The sequence below is a fragment of the Hylaeus volcanicus genome, chromosome 8, assembly GCF_026283585.1.
Source record: "Hylaeus volcanicus isolate JK05 chromosome 8, UHH_iyHylVolc1.0_haploid, whole genome shotgun sequence".
Taxonomy (NCBI): Eukaryota; Metazoa; Arthropoda; class Insecta; order Hymenoptera; family Colletidae; genus Hylaeus; species Hylaeus volcanicus.
Window position 1 is genome coordinate 17,369,669 of NC_071983.1, and position 19,987 is coordinate 17,389,655.

At 37.3% G+C, this 19,987-nt stretch overlaps 1 protein-coding gene across 2 annotated transcripts in view; it reads right to left on the reverse strand.

Moving 5' to 3' along the window:
- The window catches only part of LOC128881090 (rho GTPase-activating protein 20-like), a 264,081-nt gene that overhangs the window by 196,767 nt on the left and 47,327 nt on the right, over positions 1–19,987 (reverse strand). For both annotated transcript variants that reach the window (XM_054131796.1, XM_054131795.1), the window contains exon 2: positions 81–270. In XM_054131796.1, the coding sequence (XP_053987771.1) occupies positions 81–270 (190 nt within the window). The remainder of the gene's footprint in view (positions 1–80; positions 271–19,987) is intronic.

Below are 19,987 nucleotides of genomic sequence, written 5' to 3' on the forward strand. Positions count from 1 at the left end.
TCACTGTCCCCTTGACCCAGTTTCGTACTTGCGTACCTAGCCAACATCTCAGCTCCGTGCTGTACAAGCGAAGAACTTACCTCCGATCGAATCGTACTGTCTCGCGGAGTCCTCGATGAGTAAAATCTCGCCGTGCAAAAGTCCCACGTCGGCGGCGGGATCGACCTCGGCCCTGGAACCGGCGAGCAGCAATCGGGGCCTGCAGACCCGATACTTCAGCAGCACGGGGGCGACCACGGTCGAAACAGCTCCGGGAGACGCGCCAGGCAGCTGCAATCAAACAGCGGAGATCGCAGATGAACGCAACGCGATAGCCGATCGCGAAAAGAATGGAGGCTCGCGGTTATAAAGTGACTTTTCTATCGAGCGGGCACACGCGGACCGTAATCCCGTGAGCACTTATCGGTCATAATTCTCCCGAGGTAGCGATATTCCACGTTCGATACACGTTCCCGCTCCTCTGTCCTCGGGGAGACATTCTAATTACGAGAGGGGGTCGAGGGGCCTTGACGATCGTAAAACGGGGAACCTCCAGACCAACTTAGAACCCGAAATAGCATTGTTATTACGCGAGTAAAGGTGTAGTCGTTCGGATTCTTCTGCTCTCGAAATTTTCAGGCCCCGTTCGGCCAGGAGAGGCGCGATTAAACGACCATTCGCGGACGAAATGCCTCTCTGCGGGAGGAAGATCGGCCACGGTCAGATATTTACGATCCGACGACGTAACAGGCCATACCACTCGGGGATCAGATAAAATTCGCGAGCCAGAAGTTGTACCGCTGGAACGATCCCCTGCTCGCCACGTGGAACCCGGCCAGTTTGGTCCATACGTATCTTGGATATTTTACAGGTCTACCTAGATATACGTTTATTCGTAAATTAAGCTTAGCAAATTGAAAGCCCTGTGAGAAACGGCAAGTGAGTTTGATGGTGTCATCGCTGAATCTCGACATCCTACAAGGAGCGACAAACTAACTGTTTCGAGGGTTGCTAGGCGATAGATAGGACTTTGAAATAGATACAGTGGGTGTAGAATGTATTCGTACGCCGATCAATTTCCCCCCAAAATTTGGGGGAAATTGTAGTTTTTTAACTTCTTTTTGTATAATCAATGATATTTTACATATTCTCGGAAGTCTCTAAGATAGATATAGTCCAAACAACATTTACTAGTTAATATAATTTGTGGAATTAACAAAACATGCGAAGAGTGCGTAAAAGTATAGAAGCAATAAGTATTGGTACGATTCTTATGACGAACCATTTACAGTAGAGTTTGCAACGTAAACACGTTAGTTTATTGCTCCGTACGAATTAGAAAACATCAAATTTCCAGTAAAGTACTTTTAAAAATGGCTCTAATAGAGGAATTGAAGAAGATCCCACTTCGAATAACTAATAATTTAGTTAACTTAACGCTTAGAAGAGTTGCAATAATTATAAAATCAAAAGGAAATCCCACGAAGAAAGTAATTATATACTTGTAAATTAATGTAAATTTCTTTTTCTTTTTTTTAATGAAGTTTTAAAAATTAATCAATTGTACGAATACTTATTGCTTCAATATTTCTATCGATTAATTGGTTTTTTCTTGTTAATTTCGCAACTTACATAAATAGCTATTCCTTTTTGTAATCTATCTATTTTAGAGATTTCCGAGAATATGTAGAATGTCATTGTTTATAAAATATAAGTTAATAAATTACAATTTTACATAGTTTTTTTGGAAATTGATCGGTGTACAAATACTTTCTACACCCACTGTAAGTACGTGCGAGCAAGTTTCATAGCGGTGGCGAAGTGATAGTATAATACGGATAAACTTGTGCGCGTGTACATGCTACATGTACATGGAAAACTGGTCAATGAGTATAAAATACGATGGTATCTTCCCTGCTCTTTCTCTTCCACGTTCAGCACGAAATTGACACTCATTCAATACTTATTCACGGTCTAGATTCTCTATTGGCCGCTCTATTTATCGATAGTGTTTCCCTCTCCAGTGACTCGATAACTTATTTAGATGAATCGGAAACTGTTGGAAGATAACTTGGATCGATACTTGAGATTGATACATCGCAGAATGATTAGCGAATAATGTCGGTATCATAATAACGACGAGTGTATTGATATCGTCGGGACCGGAAACAAGTGAACGAGGCCTACGACCTCTTTCTAGTAGGCACATGTTTGAGCTATGTGAACTTAGCACTCGACTTTTCAAGAATTAATTTTTTTTTATAGAAAACGATAGTATTTCGTTTGTACCTGATTGTACCTCCAATAGTTTCGTTTGTACCTCGACTAATTAATAATTAAAAAAAATTCAAAAAATTGTCAGCACCCGACATTGAGATTTTTGAAATCGGGTTTTCCCGATTCTTTAGAATCGTTTGCACCCGTTTGTACCGCTTTTCGTTTCGTTTGTACTTCAATAGTTCAAATTTTACAAGCAATTGTTGATCCGCGTAAGAGTGAAGTTCGTTAATTTTCAAGATATTTACAATCTGTTTTTTTCCCGATTCTTTAGAATCGTTTATACCCGCAGGAATCGCTTTTCTTTTCGTTTATACCTCAATAGTTTAACTTATACGGCAATTGTTGATCCGCGTAAGAGTGAAGTTCGTTAATTTTCAAAATTTTGTAAATCTTTTTTTTTCTGTTATTTAGGATGGTTTCTAGGTATTTCTGGTGACTGCATTAGATACTTTGATATAAAATAATATATGTATACTGTGTTTCTGCCGAAGTTGTCGTGCAGTGGCTTTCATGACTTGGTCTTTCAAATCATTGTGAATTTCCCACCTACCATTAATACGTCTAATGACCGCGAAATAATGATTAGCAATATAGATGATCGCGGAAACAAATTTATATCTATAATTATCGTAATCCAGGTTTTCGGGTATTTCCTCAACTGTAAATTGATTTCTGCAATTAGGATAATTCATTCTAGCTGCAAGCAAAGTATTTCCAAAATCTTCAATATTAAGGATCATGTGATTTCCTCCCGAATGAATTTTCGTAATATTGGTGCTGTTGCATCGTGAGCACGTGTTTGTATAGCTTGGTTTACAAGCTTCATTTACGGCTTCTTGTAAACCTGCCAGGCCGCATTTATACATAAAGATTGGGTTCAGATGTAATACCGGTGTAATGATTGTTTTCTCTAATAGACAGTCAGTGCATCGAACGGTTGTTTCAAGAGACGGCACATCATGAAGTATAAATTTTTCTTGCAGATATGAATTGTTAATCGAACAATCCATTATTCCATCTTTTATTCCTTTCGTGGCACTTAAGATACGTCCTCGTTCTTTATATAATTTTGCCGACTCGCCCATCGTTGACAGTGTCTGAATAAATGTAGATATGTTGATGTTACTGTTTGCAATGTATTCGGAATATGTCTCAAAATCGTGATAAGCAGCTAAAATGCTTTGAATAGTGGAATCGAACGCACATGTGTTGCGTACGCTAACGACCTGTGTACCGATATTTATTGGTTTTAAACCATTTCCATTTACAAGCATCGGTACCGTTGTGGTAAATCTTGGCCGTTTGTGAATAATTTCGATATCAGGACATGCTGTGAGATATTTACCTCGTTTGTTCGCTTTAATTGCTACTTTTGATTTAATTGGATTTGTCTTCTTAATAAGACCTTTCCAATTTTCGATTTCGTTAAGAAATGATGTTTCAGAGGGAACACTGTCAATGATATCTCCTGATTGGGATAAAACATTTTTTAAATCTTTTAACAAGTCCTCCAATTTATGAATGTCAGATTCGTCACCGGTATCATTTATTATTGACTCGATCGACTTGTCAACAAAATTTTCACATTTTCTTGTATTATCGGTATGGGCTATTTCTTCACGTGAGTTCATCAACGGAAGATTTTGTGTTTTAATTTCTTTCTTTGGTTCATTTAATAGTTTTGTAGTTCCCATCAAAGATCTTAGATGAATAACAAGATATTTGTCTACTCTGATAGCCTTACCCTTTCTAAAAACTTGATGTTTAAGTTCCCGAAAGTATTTTTCACTTCGAGCTGAACTAGCAACATGTATATCTCTCAACTCTATAAAAGTGGAGTTTTGTTGCTCATTCGGTATCACTGTCACTACAGCTGCCCATAAAACAAACTGTTTGGATAATTTAAAAAAAGATGAACCAAATTTCGGACAATATTATGGATTTAATCGTCCTTGGTTTAAGTTATCAATGCTACCTGTTTCGATTTTTCTCATAATTATACTCAATGTTTAATTTATCCTCAATGTTTTCATAAGTCGACAATGTTACTGATAAAACATCTCTGCATACTTCAATGAACTCGTCAATCTTTGTGCACGTACTTAACAAGCCAACGCAGCGCAGATAAAAGTCTTTTTTTTCAGGAGATTCGTGTTTGAAACACTTCCAACGAGCAACTAATTTTATTAGATGTGCAATGTCAATTCGAATAAGACACCGAGAACGTTGGACACGCATGGATGAGCTATTATCGAATACAATACAGTCCTCGATGTATGTCTTACTATGCTTGTTATTAAACGCTAAACAAGTTGCATTTAAAAGTGCTGATGAGTAATCTATGATTACTTGTTTTGGAATCGATCCTCCGGAACGCAACCACTCTCTCATCCAATACGTTAATGTATTGGTATCGTGCTTTTCGGAAATGAACTGAAATAAAGGCAAAATCTTGTGGCGATAACCACAAACAGCCTGGTACAGATAAACGACTCGTTTCGAACCTTCGGGTTTTGGAATTTGTTTAACGAGTCCACCAGTTGCATCAATACTAATACTACAATTGTTGTCTTCATTTTGAAATTTTTTATATAAAAAAAGCTGTGTGGGAGTCCAATACATCACATAGAAATGGTCAAGCCCAATTTCATAAATACAGCCATTAAATTCTTGACCATACTTCATGTCCAACACTGAAGTAAGAGCCGCTTTAATTTTAAACAACCCCAACTCTTTATCTTGGACTTCCTGTTTTATTTTACGCGTAACATCTTCCGATGATAGATTAGCCGGTACAACATCTCCGAAATCCATTAATTTATTAGCTTAATTTCGTCGCCAAGCGTAGGTAGATGTACCTTGCAATTCTTTCCCAATGTGCATTCGTCTATTACCACGAACTTGCCGCTTCTTTTCGTGTACTACCATCCGAAAATTGAAAGTGGAAATATGTAATATCGGGCTATTCGATTCGGTTGGTTCACTTTGAGAATATATATTAATTTTTGAATTGCATTCCGAGCAACTACCTTTAATGGACAGGAATATCTCGCCAGGATTTCGATTTATTTTTGCATTTTTAAACGAGAAGGGACAGGGCAATTTCAAATGATCCCATAAAATATCGTATATCGCGTCCGACCAACCAGTAGCGAGTGTTTCATATTCGCGACCTTTGTATTTTGAGATATTTATTTTTAGTGTGTCCCATTCGCTTTTTGACAATGTTAGCGATTTACGCAGAGTCGGTAGTGCGTAATTCGTTTCACTCATCGGCAATTGACATCGTTATGCGAATTGTTCGACACGGTTGTGTTGAAACTTTCGTCTTTAGCAAATTCTTCCAATGTTTCAATATTGTGAATGCGATGAAAAACATTATTCCTATTTTGCTTCAAATAAATATAAATGTATTTCTTTTTCATTGTACCGTTTAATGCGTCAACCGCTTTTTCCCAGACGTCGTTATTCCATGCCAAAATCTTACCCTCATCGTCAATAAACCAAAGCTCTTTCAGAGCATCATAAATCTCATTCGCCGATTTTGTTGGCAATCGAGGCATTTTTATACTATTTTTGAGACTGATTCAAATAATCTTAATATATATATATAAGAAAGAAGACCTGACGGATTACAATCAACGTACAGGCTAAACCCTTTAACCTAGAAACCTGAAATTTTGCACAAAGGTTTTCTTTATGTAGACAATGATATTTTGAAATTCAACCTGTAAGGGGTTAAAAAGAGGAAATCGCTCGATGCAGCTAGTTTGTATATAAAAATTGAATCGTGTGTTTCTATTCGCTCAAAGCAGAATTAAACAGTTAATTGATTCGCTCAAAGCAGAATTAAACAGTTTATTGATTCGCTCAAAGCAGAATTAAACAGTTTATTGATTCGCTCAAAGCAAAACATGTCCTTTTGTTTTTATAATAATTAGCTTAGAGCAGAATTGAGCTCTTTTCTATTTCTGAAGTACAAAAAAACTAAAAACTAAAAACTAAAAACTAAAAACTAAAAACTAAAAACTAAAAACTAAAAACTAAAAACTAAAAACTAAAAACTAAAAACTAAAAACTAAAGGTATGAAAAGAAAGTCGGAATTCTATCAAGAACCTTGTATTCACTCTTCGACGGAATATTTGAAATATTCATTCAAAGAGAGCGTTACGAGGTGCAAATTCCAACTGACTGCTGTTCGGCATTTGTAACTTGGGGTTTAACTAGACGTGCCCCACTCTTCCTCACACAGCGTGCTGCCGTGGCGTTATTATTGGTCGAAGCAATTACACCCATAGTAAAGTCTCCACAGAAACACACATATATGTCCCCTAATTGGGCTGAAACTAATCCACACTATTGGGGGGTCATGGAATTCTATCGCCGAGTTTCGTCCAATCTCGGATGTTTACCGACAGGCTTCAAAAGAATGGAGAGAAAGAGACGGACAGCGATTAAAGGAAGAGGACAGAGCGAAAACACCATGGAATGTCGATGAGACAATGTAATGCAACGATGAAACCTTTTTACTATCAACTTTTTCATTGTAAAACTTTTACCATCATATTCCTGACATTTTTCTAATGAACATGAGACCAAACACGATATAATTCGAACGATATTTGTTAGAATATTTGAAATAATGTTAGGATATTCGAGCTAGACAAACGCCCGAAACGGGCCATGTGTTTAGTCTCTGCGCGTTCCCCTTCTTAAAGGAGGTTTTAGGATAGAGGACTTTTGTAAACGAAGGGCCTGACGTCAGGGGTGTCCTCCCGACTGTATTTTCTGGCGGAGAACTGTACCGACTTGCATCGAGGCAAGAGCTTATTGAATATATACTTTCTTACGCATCTATATCCACTGTTTCTTTTGTGCGCCCAGTGAATTCCATCCTGAGCTCCTTATTCTGGTCTTACATATTTACCATTCATCTTTTTTTTAGTTAGTGTTCTACGATATATGATACATAATAAGGTGTTACAAGTAAGTATTGTGTTGCGAATTACGTCGTGTTTGGTCTCATTTTAATCAGAAAAATTTCAGGAATATGATGGTAAAAGTTTTACAACAAAACAGTTAATAATAAAAAATTTTCATCGTTGCATTACATTGTCTCACCGACATACCCAGATGTTCTACCTCCGTCCTCTTCCTTTATTCGCTGTCCTCCTCTACGTTCGAAGCTTGTCGGCAATTATTATGACAATACCACTGTTGTAATTAAAACATAAGTATAATACTTTTGTATTATATTATTTTATATTATATTTTCTATTTTTTTTTATTTAATTTTGTTTTTCAGACACGGCTGGCGGAGATTTAATATTCTTTATATATTGTTTATCATTTCGAATGTTCCTGTATGAAATTTAATTAATTATTGAAAGGGTGAAAACAGCACCTAACGTGCGGGTAAAACCCATATTTTTTTAAATGATTTGAAAACTAGGACAAACAACGGCAGCTAACAACTGACCGGGAGTGGTGACTCCTTACCATAGCACCGAGAGCCCATGCTGCTCGGGAGAGGTAAGAACCGGGCGTAGACGGAGCAACTCGTAACGCGACCGGAAGGCTGTCTGCGAGATCATAAGCGCCCGAATGCAACGCATCGTTTGATCTTGTCGAATCTTATTGTTAGATGGGTTTACTAATTGCCGCGACGAGTCGGCGAACTGTTCGCGTGTGGATATCGGTCAAGAGAGTAAAGCCGAAAAAGTCCCTCGCGGGGCCTTTTGTGCTAAAGTTCCGATAGCTTGCATTTAGGGAAGAAATATCAAACGACTCCGTCAAAGTGCAGACCGCGCCCGTTCGACGGCGAATGCCGAGCGATCATCGGCGAGCAGGCTTTGTGTCTGGACGCGGAGCCGCGAGTCGGGCGCGAAAAGAAGAAACCGCGCGACAATAACCCGAAGGAGGACACGTGCCAAAGGCACGTGCCAAATTCTCGGAGGTTCGATGGAGTTTTGGTAGGAGACTTAGGAGGGGATGGATATTATAAAGCGGCATCAAATCAGTCGTCAGTCAGATATAATCGTGAAACCGTCGAAGAATAATATATTAGTAGTACAGCAGTAAATACCGAGCAGAAAATGGCCCAAAGCAATGATAAGTATAATTCCAACTTCAGTGGAAAATAAATATACTGCATAATTCAAACACATTCATGTAATATATATCCTATATATCTTTTTTCTCTTTCAGAAGAAAATATGTGCTTGAATTTAGAGGAACAAATGTACAAAAAAATAGAGGAAATGCAAATACGTATGCAGCAGAGGGAGGAACACAGCAGCAGCAACAGCAGCGGCAACAGGAGCAGGTGCTGCTGGCTCTGCAGCAGTTGCAAGCACAGCAAATAGACTTCCAACGACGATTCCAGACACAGCAGCAGCAGCCGACACAGGAGCAGCAGCCGCAACAGCAACAAAGAAAAGCTGAAAATATGGTCGTGGAAAATATGGAACTCCTGCGCCGCAGTAAGTAACACAGATTTCATTGACAGAAATAAGACGTTTACATTAAGAGTGGAATTGCGTCAAGTGTGTCACGGATTTTTCGCAAAATCTTAGATTTCCGAAATTATTACATAAATTCAAAGTATACCATAGAGCAAGGAACCAATTTGAATGTTTTCGCGATATTCCTATTTTTCACTCGATTACTGCTATTTATATATTCGTGCATTATTTTGTTGAAAAAATCGTAGTATTCAGATCAATTGTGTAGTATTGTGTTTATAATATAAGGAGTCATTGCAATGTCTTTATATTTTTAGTTACATATATGAGTAAATACATTGTCAACGTTTAAAAATTTTTTTTAAAACAATTTGTTAATCATTTGCGATTATTAATGCGTTCTCTATTCGCGATTCGAACTAAATTTGACTATATCTGTAGACCTATTACTGCACTAATAGAGTCAAATTTCGTACGAATCACGTATGGAGAACGTATTAAAAATCGCAATTGTTTGGCAAATTGTTTATAAAAAATTGTTAAAACGTTGAAAATGCATTTACTCATATATGTAACTAAAACTACAAAGACTTTGCAACGACTTCCTACAATATAAAATCATTATTGAAATTGAGCTTAATAATAAGATTTTTCCAAGAAAATAATGCACAAGTATATAAATAGCAATAAACAAGTGAACAATAGGAATATCGCGAAAACATTCAAATTGGTTCCTTGCTCTATGGTATACTTTGAATTTATGTAATAATTTCGGAAATCTAAGATTTCGCGAAAAATCCGTGACTCTGTTGACGCAGTTTCACCCGAAATGAAAAAACATTTCTGTACATTCAATACCATTTTATTCTTCTTATGTATTTAACCTGCGAAACTGGAAAATCACATCGGGGACATTTTTTATGGATAGGTTTTCCAGATATGGTTTTTGATTTTTTTTTTTTTTTTTTTTTTTGAGATCACTACACTTTTGACCATATCTCACAAGTTAGAAACGTCCGATTGTGTCGCGAAAAATATCATATTAAAGATAATGGAATCTCCAACAACCGCTTCTAACATTGTTTTCCAATTTGTTCAGTAGTTTAAGTGGTATGGGGCAAATTATGTGAGAAACGTGGATTCTTTTCGGCGAAAATAAGAATCGAAAATTTGCTCTATCGTCATGCAAAAATTGTAATTTTCAAATCATGTCCAGTGTTTTACTGTTTACGTATACTTCGTACTTTTGCGAAGTAAACAAGGTATTGATGAAGAAAGCCTATGGATAAATACTGGAATTATGAGCAATTGAGTAAAGGAACTAAAATTCAATTTTACTCTGTTTTTGTATTTTTTTTTATATTTATATAGACACGTTTACTTAACTTTTTCCAACTTTACTCAATTAGTCGTAACTGTGGTTGTAACCCCCTTCAAGTAGTTCCGGGTTAGGTCGCCAGAGTAGCGCCCCGATCATGCTACCGCGTGAAGCGCTGCACCCCCGCCACGAGAACTACCCCCGTCGCGCGCCGCTAACAAACTTGAAGCCAGCAGGATTACTCCAGACACCAGTATTGCAACAACGATTTGAAGTAGTTGCAATGGACCTATTCGGACCTCTCCCACCAGGACCTCAAAATGAAAAATGGGTTTTCATTGTGGAAGATTATGCTACAAGATGGACGGAGTTATTCGCATTGGACAACGCGACAAAAGAAAATTGTGCGTGGACTTTAGTCAACGAAATTTTTCTCCGATTTGGTGTTCCACGGCGCTTGATCAGCGATAATAGGACACAATTCATAAGCAGTATGATACAGCAGATCACGTATTGTTTAAATATCGATCACAAGTTCACACCTGTATACCATCCAAGTGCTAACCCGGTAGGACGAAGGAATAGAGAACTCAAGACACAACTCGCTATATTGCTGGGAAATGAGCATAAGCAATGGCCCTCCAAACTTCCAGCAATTCGTTTTGCTATCAACACGACAATATGTCAAGGAACTGCCTTTACCCCGGCGTATCTAATGGTCGCCAGGGAACTCAGAGCCCCAGCGGAGAACACAAGTGATTTACGTCAGATAATCAATAACGAGAACTTCATACCGGAAGTAACACTAAGATTACTTCAAATGACGGAAGTAATGGACAAGGCACGAGAAACCCATGAACAGGAACAAGATCAGAGAAAACTTAATGCAGATGCTAAACGACGCCATGCACCTACTTACAACCCAGGAGAGAAGGTTTGGGTTACCTCTCATGCCCAATAAAAAAAACAGTTTATATAATTTTCCAAATTTATTTCATTTCCTTCAAACTAATCCCCATTAGTTGAATCCCTAATAGATGATAGGCATTAGTCAATTGAATTTCATTTTAATATTTAAAAATGAATGATGTTTATTCTAGATTTAGAAAAAAAATATTTTTGTAATATTAAATAAATTCAATTAAATAAATAAATTAAATAAATTTTGTAATATTAAATAAACCTATTCTATATGTAGAACAGAATATTTTTTTCCGAATATAAAATTCATATTTATTTGATATTCGCAACAGAATATTTTTCCCTAATATAAAATAGTTTCCGATGTTAAGGAGCATTTTGTGTCTTCTTTTAACGTTGTGGTTTATATACGGGAAAAAATATTTTGTTCTACATATCGAATAGATTTTTGTTATATATTTAAAAAATATATTCTGTTGCGAATACCAAATAAATCTGTATTTTACATTCGTGAAAAAATGGTCTAAATACTTGGACATCTACAGGTGTGCACTGAATTTTTGAATAAAATTTTTTTCATATGTAAAGAAGGGCATGTAGAAGCATCTCTGAAAGTAGGAAGGGACGACTCTCTTTCATTTTTAAGAAATAAATTTTTGCAAATAACTAAATTTCAATTGACTTGTGTCGACCGTACAAGTGTCGAAGGTATCAGAGAAGCAGCGTGACGCATTCGGTAGTGTTGGGTTGCGAAATCAATCTTTTGCTCTGAACGCGATACGATCTCGGTAGGAGTCACTTTTATTCTTTTTTACGTTTTCTTCTGTTTGTATCACATTTATTATGGAAACTACCTTTTTATATATTAGGATTATTTTGATAAAAATCGTGCAATTTTTATGTCTTTTATCGCAGTGTAAAAGAAGTCAGGATGTGAAACAATTTTCTACAAGCTTTTATACGTAACTATAGTCTGTAAATAACTATTTAATTATTTCAAACAGACATTGCACACAGCCATTACACAAACTCCCTTGCAATGAGACAATTCCAATATGTTCTTAATGAAATGCCATATGTACAGTATACAGGATGTCCCAAAAATGTTGGAACATATTGGAAGGGGTGCTTCGGGAGGTGATTTGAAACAACTTTTTCCTTAGCGAAAATGTTGTCCGGGGCTTCGTTCGGGAGATATTTACTGAAAACGCCGACCAATCAGAGCGCGCGTATGCCGTTGGAGCGGCCGTGGTAGCGAAGGCTACGCGCAGCGTCAAAGGACCGTCCCAGCTTGCAGACGTAACGTAAAAAATACGTTAATAACAATAAATTACTAAAGTCGAGACTGAATTCGTCCATGGCAGAGTTATAAAAATTAAACTATTGCGGTACAAACGAAAAGAAAAGCGATTCCTGCGGGTACAAACGAGTCTAAAGAATCGGGAAAAAACAGATTTTAAATATCTTGAAAATTAACGAACTTCACTCTTACGCGGATCAACAATTGCTTGTAAAATTTAAACTATTGAGGTACAAACGAAACAAAAAGCGGTAAAAACGTGTACAAACGATTCTAAAGAATCGGGAAAAACCGATTTCAAAAATCTCGATGTCGGGTGCTGACCATTTTTTGAATTTTTTTTAATTATTAATTGGTCGAGGTACAAACGAAACTATTGGATGTACTATTGAATTATAAACATATAATTTGACTTCAACAAATATGAATCTAGCGTTGAGAGACACTGCCCTTTTCTCTGTAAGTTTAGAGTATCGGACTGGCACCACCAGGTCTGAAGACCCTTGACTGTTTGTCGTCGAAGGCCAGGGTAATAAACAGAGCGCAGGCAGAATTTTCTTTCTTTAAGTGGACGCTAGATTTCTCTTTCTCGTAGGCCTGAATTTTCAGTTTAGTTCTCGTCCGATCCTTGAACAGTAATCGTGTCCTACCGAGCCGTTTGAATAAACGAAGAATTCAAATTAAATAAAAAGACTCGTTTATTAAACCCATATTCCAATAGGTACAATCAGGTACAAACGAAATACTATCGTTTTCTATAAAAAAAAAAATTAATTTTTGAAAAGTCGGGTGCCAAGTTCTGCCAAGTTCTGCCAGTTCTACCAAGTACTACACACTGCGAATTTTATGCATTCATGACGTCAAATACATAGAAAACATGCATAAAATATACATAATGTATGTTGGATATATTCTACAATTATTGTAACAATATCATTATTTCGTTTTATAAAAGCGCACATACCTTTTGGTTATGTTCATCATGTGTTTATCATATTAGTTTATATCATAAACGCATAAAATCCGCAGTCTAGTTATTACAAATTTTAAATGCAATATCAAGACTCGATATAAAGTACGTATGATTTTTAATGGACCTTTCTATTCCCGTTTCAGCCAGATTTTTGTTCGTCATTCGGTAAACGAAATTGCAATGTGTTGCAGGACTGGGTGGTTACGGGTGGGCTCAACCCACAACCCAGCTGGTAACCTTACGCCGGCGTGGTAATTATCGCTGGCACAGTAACGGGCCGGACAATGCAATTTAATCTCGTTTTACGACGATACGGTGCGCAATTTACACCGACATCGGACGCCGATCTTTCTAATCGGCGTTCTCGGAACGACTCCCGAGCTCACACAGACGTATCGGATTCTTTGCCGACCGAATAATCGACGGTTCGAGGAGGGATCTCCGCGAGCTGGATCGTACGATCTCGAAGATCGACGATACGATCGGTATGATTCGGAAGAATCCGGTAGTCGTCACGCTCGCTCCCGTTGTACCGTTAATCATAACGAAAATTCTTACTCCATCGCGTAACCGCGTCTTCGATGTTCGTTCAGGAATTCGGCGCATTCCTTCTGTTCCTTCAACTTTTCTGATAGAAGCGCATTCTTTTCGTACAGATCGGATACACGTTCTTGCGTGAAAGATTCTATCTTGGACAGGGACTGCCATGATATTTACGAAGCTCCAACTTCCTGGTCCCCATACAGAAATATTAATATTTTTATTTGCTAGATTGAATGAATGCGAATTTTCCACCGCAATTTTTGTCCATCTACTATTACGTCTCACGTGAAAGATTCTATCTTGGACAGGGACTGCCATGGTATTAACGAAGCTTCAACTTTTTGGTCTCCATATAGGAGGATATAGATTGAATAAATAGGAATTTTTCTCCTCAATTCTTGTCCACCTATTATTATTCTTTGGATAAAATATTTCTCTAAAATACCGATCTACATTCATCTATCCATCTATATATGTATATCTAACGTTAATCTCAGCTACTGGTCTCCAGCAGAGCAATACCTACTCGAATGAGATGCATAGATGTCGCTTTTGAACGAGCACGGCGTTATCTCGGCGTCCAACCTTTTTGTACGCGAACACAGATGTGTCCCTCCCCCCTATCAAAGAGGAGACAGCCGTACGCCCACTCTCGCTTTTCATGAAGCCAAACCGGAATCGTACAGCTGAATCTAAATTGCATAATTATACCGGTCCATCTTTCTCTCTGCCCCTTTCTATCGCGCTCCATCGCGGGAGGACCTCGTTGTCTTTTTCGTCGTGTTCCTCCTTCTTTTCGCTCTGTAACCTTCGTGTTTCGCGGCCTTTCTCTCCTCTTCGCCGCGCACCGAACGTCCAAGCAAACAGCGCGATTATAAATCGCTGCGATGCACGAGTACAACTCATCTTTGTTGACGAGACTCCGAGGGGGCAGTGGGATACTTCATAAACAAACGTGCTAAGTTTGAAAACCTTATCGTCGAGTTTGAGATAAATATTCACGAAAGAGAGGCCCTCCAGAAAGTGAGATCTAAGATTTTCCAAATTTTTGTCTTTCTTCCTTTGAAAGTAAGACTAGTCCAACAACAGTTCATGTGCATCAGTATTCTCATTACCATGCATATTTCTGTTAATTTTCATCCCAAACAATGGAACAGTTGTATACATATATCGTCTACTGCACTGCGCAAGGAGGATCAAGCTAACTTGTCAATCCAATTTTTCTTCTATCGAAATAATCTATACGAAAAATTGCGATAAAAGCATCGTTAATAATTGAGTGATATTGAAAAGAAATTTGAAGTACACGAACCAAAGTAACCTAAATAGTTTTAATGCGAAGTTTGGAAATTTATTTAAATTTCAAGCACATGGTATTAGAGTACGTAGAATTTGGTTCACAGTCCCCTAAAACTCCCAATTGCCTAAACATTTGTAATATACAGGCTTGAATCTTTAAAAAACCAGAGAGCAGACCATACCATCCGCTTCATACAGCAATTAAACTTTTGATAACCGACCAAAAGAATTCGTGTTTCGAGCGCACGCGATCGCGCTTTATGGATGTTAATATTAGGTTAACGATCCGGTTGCTTTTTGTTTGTGTATCATCCTCGGAAGCCGAACAGCAACGAGATTACAAGTCGCTCGCGCGGGGGATTAAAACAATTGCCCCGAGACCGGTATTTAAGAGGAAGATGACCCATGATCGAAATCTGTTTCCACGTCGAATCACTCGGGTCCCCGGCGACCGGATATTGCCTCCAATCGCCTCGAAAACTTCCCTCCGTTGCCACTGAATCTTCTTGCGTTTACTCTGCACGGTGTCGTTGATTAAACCCCCTGCTATTGACGTTAATCATCTGTCCTTCGTTTAAAGGAACAAGATTGCCTCGCTACATCGATTGGATCTCGATTCATTGCCGCTACGTATTTGCCCAGTCGCGGAAGAAACACTTGTTTCATCGATAAACTGTTGCAAACGAGTCTCTGGCCCGAATTATTAATATGTTATAAACGCTTACAACAATTATAGCAATATTGATATTAAACAATTGACAGCAGGGCTTGTGCAGGGAACAAAGAAGACTAATTTTACTGGCCATAGACCTCAGGCTTCTTTCTAAAATTACTAAAGTATTCGCAACGTTTCTGCTGCAATTTTTGATACAGGCAAGTCTAGGTACGTGTATGTTAACACTAAACCTATCGTCATTTGTACCTATTTCTACTGGCATTGGTAAAATGGCTCGTCTGGAAGACACTTATTTCAATTGAATGCAGATATAGTTCACGTGATACTGAATAGAATAATATATACAGTGGCGGCCATATACTTACGTACAGTTAATAAAATTAAATATTATTTCCTGTACACTTATACATTAAACAAGTATAAGAAAATCTGTTACTTTTTTTGTAAGTTTACAATATACGTAATAAGATGTTAAAATAGCTTTCCTTAATTTACTATAATTAAAAAGTTTTTTTATATTTTTATAACGAAGTGCCAAGTTTTCGGCGGACACATACTTAAGTACATATCGAAACGCCTATATTTTCACATGTTTTTTTAGCTCATATTTATAATATTGTTAATATTTCGTATGTAAACCCTTATTTTTGATAACTGCAGCATACCTTCGCGGCATGGATTCGATAAGTCGAGCACATCTGCTAGCAGGTATTGAATTCCATGCTTCCTGTACAATAGTGTACAATTCATCCATATTTTTTCGCTTTTGTTTCTGTACATGTTTGTCGACATCAATCCACAGCATCTCTATTGGATTCAGATCCGGAGATTGTGCTGGCCACTTCATCACGCGAATATTAATGTCACTCAAAAATGTCTTGACGACTTTTGCTGAGTGTTTCGGATCATTATCCGCTTGATAGATCCATTCCTTTGGCATGCATTCTTCGGCGAATAGAGAGCAATACATTTTTTACAATATCCAAATACACGTATCAGTCCATGATTCCAGTTATCCGATGAATAGGACGTGTACCTTTTACTGTCATAGCCCCCCAAACGAGTACCGACCCACCACCACCTTTTACAGTCGGTTTAATGCAATTGTTATTAAATTCTTCTCCTTTGCGATGTTTCGCGTATACTTTGCCATCAGATCCAAAGCGATTAAATTTTGATTCATCTGTAAAGACATTCATCTGGACCATTGCTGGGGCATCCATTTAAATGTTCTTTCGCGAAAGCAATCCTAGCCCGACGATTTCTTTCTGACAACGCGTCCGTATAATTGAAACTTATTAAGTCTTCGCTAGACAGTTTTAATACTTATTTTTTAATGAAGATCTGTTGATATTTCATCATGGATGGCAACTGCAGTTTTGAATCTGTCCGCTTCAGATAATCGATGAATCTTGCGATCATGTCTTTGATCAGTTTTTCGAGGTCTTGTTTTACGAGGAACATTACCTGGTGTTACATGATGCTTAATATGTTGTATAGCTTGATGACAAGCCATAACGGATATTTTTAATTTAGCGGAAATCTTTCGGTAGGACATTCCATCCTTCCGAAGCTGTTGTACTAGTCGCCGTTGTTCTGGCGTGATATCTAGAGACGCGGTAGCGTCTTGACGCCAAGTTCATGAAAAATTATACAGCCACCCTGTATAACGTGACGCTACCGCTTATCTTTTACAGGAGAGATGGTCCATTGTAACCTAACTGGAAACTTCTTTCATTAATATCTCATCATGCCTGCAATACTTTCTAAATTTAAACGCATTTTTCTTATGTAAATCGCATATAAGCTTTCGAATAAAACCAAAATCAATCAAATCGGTCCACGTACAACTGAGATATCGTAATATCATGTCACGATACATGCAAAAATATTACCGTCTTATACTTTTCCAGTCGATTTTTCGTCAGCACTTAGCCAATAGTAGCTAAGGCTGTTCGTCGATTCGTCGACTCTCGGAATCAGTCGGCAGGGCTCGTCGGCTGGAATTGTAATATGGCTGCCGCTCACGCCGCTCGTTCATTTCTAGCTTGTATAACCTGTCAGTTTGTATTGGTGACATTTGGACGCCGCAAATTGAATAATTATTTTAAAGGTTGCGTGTAGTGATATTGTATTGGGGAGTATATGCTTATAAGTGATAAAATATCTACCTTGTCGTTGTGGAAAGATATATATAAATTTGGTGTTTGAGTGTGCAGTTCATAATACAAATTTTAGTAAATGTTCATTTTGTGCAAATAAGAATAAGTGTTCTAATACAATAAATTGTGTGTTATAAATAGTGGACCACTTTTTTTATTTTCACTTCATGATAAACATTTAAATTGCTTGCAACAAGACTTTCTGTCACACGTTCTGTGTACGTATGAACTGTAAAAAGAAAGGGAGAGAGAACGCATGGCAGGATGTCTCACTGCAAGAAATTTAAATGTTAAAGATGAAGCGAGAAATGAAAAAAAGAAATCAACTATTTCTAACGCACAATTTATTGTATTGGAATACAGTTCATACGTTTACAGAACGCATGGCAGAAAGTCTTGTAACAAATTTAAATAATGAGAAAATGAGAAAAGGAACAGAGATTCACTATTTGTAATACATAATTTATTGTATTACAATAATACAGAAAAAGAGAGGTCAGACTTAGTCCTTTAAGTTCTTAAAAGTAGGCACGACACATGACAGAAAGTCATGTTGTATTTAAATGTTACTGATAAATTGATTACATTTTTTTTTTTATATTTATATATAAATATATATATATATAAATATAAAAAATATTTATTATTATATATATATATATATATATATATATATATAAATTGCTTGCAATGAGATTTACTGCAATGCGTTCTGCGTACTTTTGACACCTTAAAGGATTCAAACCTATCTCCCATTTTCTATCATTTGAAGTCATTCACTATACAAATTATCTTTGTAAAAAAAAGTGAAATCCCCATAAAAAACTTCAAAAAAAAAATAAAAAAAAATTACGCCAAGTACATGAAAAAGTGGAGGACTCAAGGAGTTATCATAGAAAAATAAAAGATCCTCATAAAAAAGTACAAGAAAGTAGAAAAAAATGTGAAATCAAAATGAGTTGCCAGTACATGAAAGTCCTTTCCAATAAAGTGCAAAGGCGACAATGTGTAGCACAATGTAAAATTCGGTGGTTTTCAACTATGCGCAGCTAAAATGCTGTGTTCAACAGTGCGGACGTTCAGATCCTAATGACAATTCATGTAAAGTGACTGCTCCACACTTTAGCGGTGACATGAAGAAGCTAAACAGCATATCATCCACAAACTGAGGTTGTTAAAAAATTTGCCTTGATGTCCGCGGCCTGGAAGTCAAATGCTTGGCGTGGCCAGCTAAGGCATTCTCAGATCATCAAGACCCATACTTTCTCTCTCGCAGGCTTTTACATAATTTGTCAATTTAAAACTCTTACGATATGAGTACACTTTCATTATTTTGCGTTTTAAAATAATTCGTATTCATCAAAACCTTGACCTTGCCTGGCCACGCCAAGCATTTGACTTCCAGGCCGCGGACATCAAGGGAAATTTTTAAACAGCCTCAGTTTGTGGATCTTCCTTTACTTATCACAGCACTCTTGTAATACGTCCAACTGTAAACACTGCTGAGCAGATACTGGTAAATATTGTTTAAATTTGGCTTAGCTGTGCGAAACAAAAGCGTACGTAAGTAGTTGTCCGATACAAAACCGACAGACCAGAACAAAACATTTACAAAGTACTTATTTTCTCGAAATAAGTAAAAGTTCTACTGCAGATATGTACATCATGATCCAATACTCTTAGAAATAAATTGTTGATACGACTATCTGAGCTCTGTGGAAATAACTCAGGTTTTAAAGTTAAAATATAAAGTGTACGTAAGTATATGGCCGCCACTGTATATAAAACTATTGTCTGAACAATTTTAGGTTTAATGATGAACACTAAACCTACCATCATTTGTTCCTATTTCTACTGGCATTGGTAAAATGGCTGGTCTTGAAGATACTTCTTTCAATTGAATACAAAAATAGTTCACGGGAAACAATTTTATACAATCGATGTACTTTACACAAGAACTGTATACAAAAATTTGAACACGGCCATTTGACCAGTCATGGTAGGTTTAGGGTTAATAAATTACCCCCGCTGCTCTCTATTATCAAAGATAAGTGTGCATAAGAAGTACAAG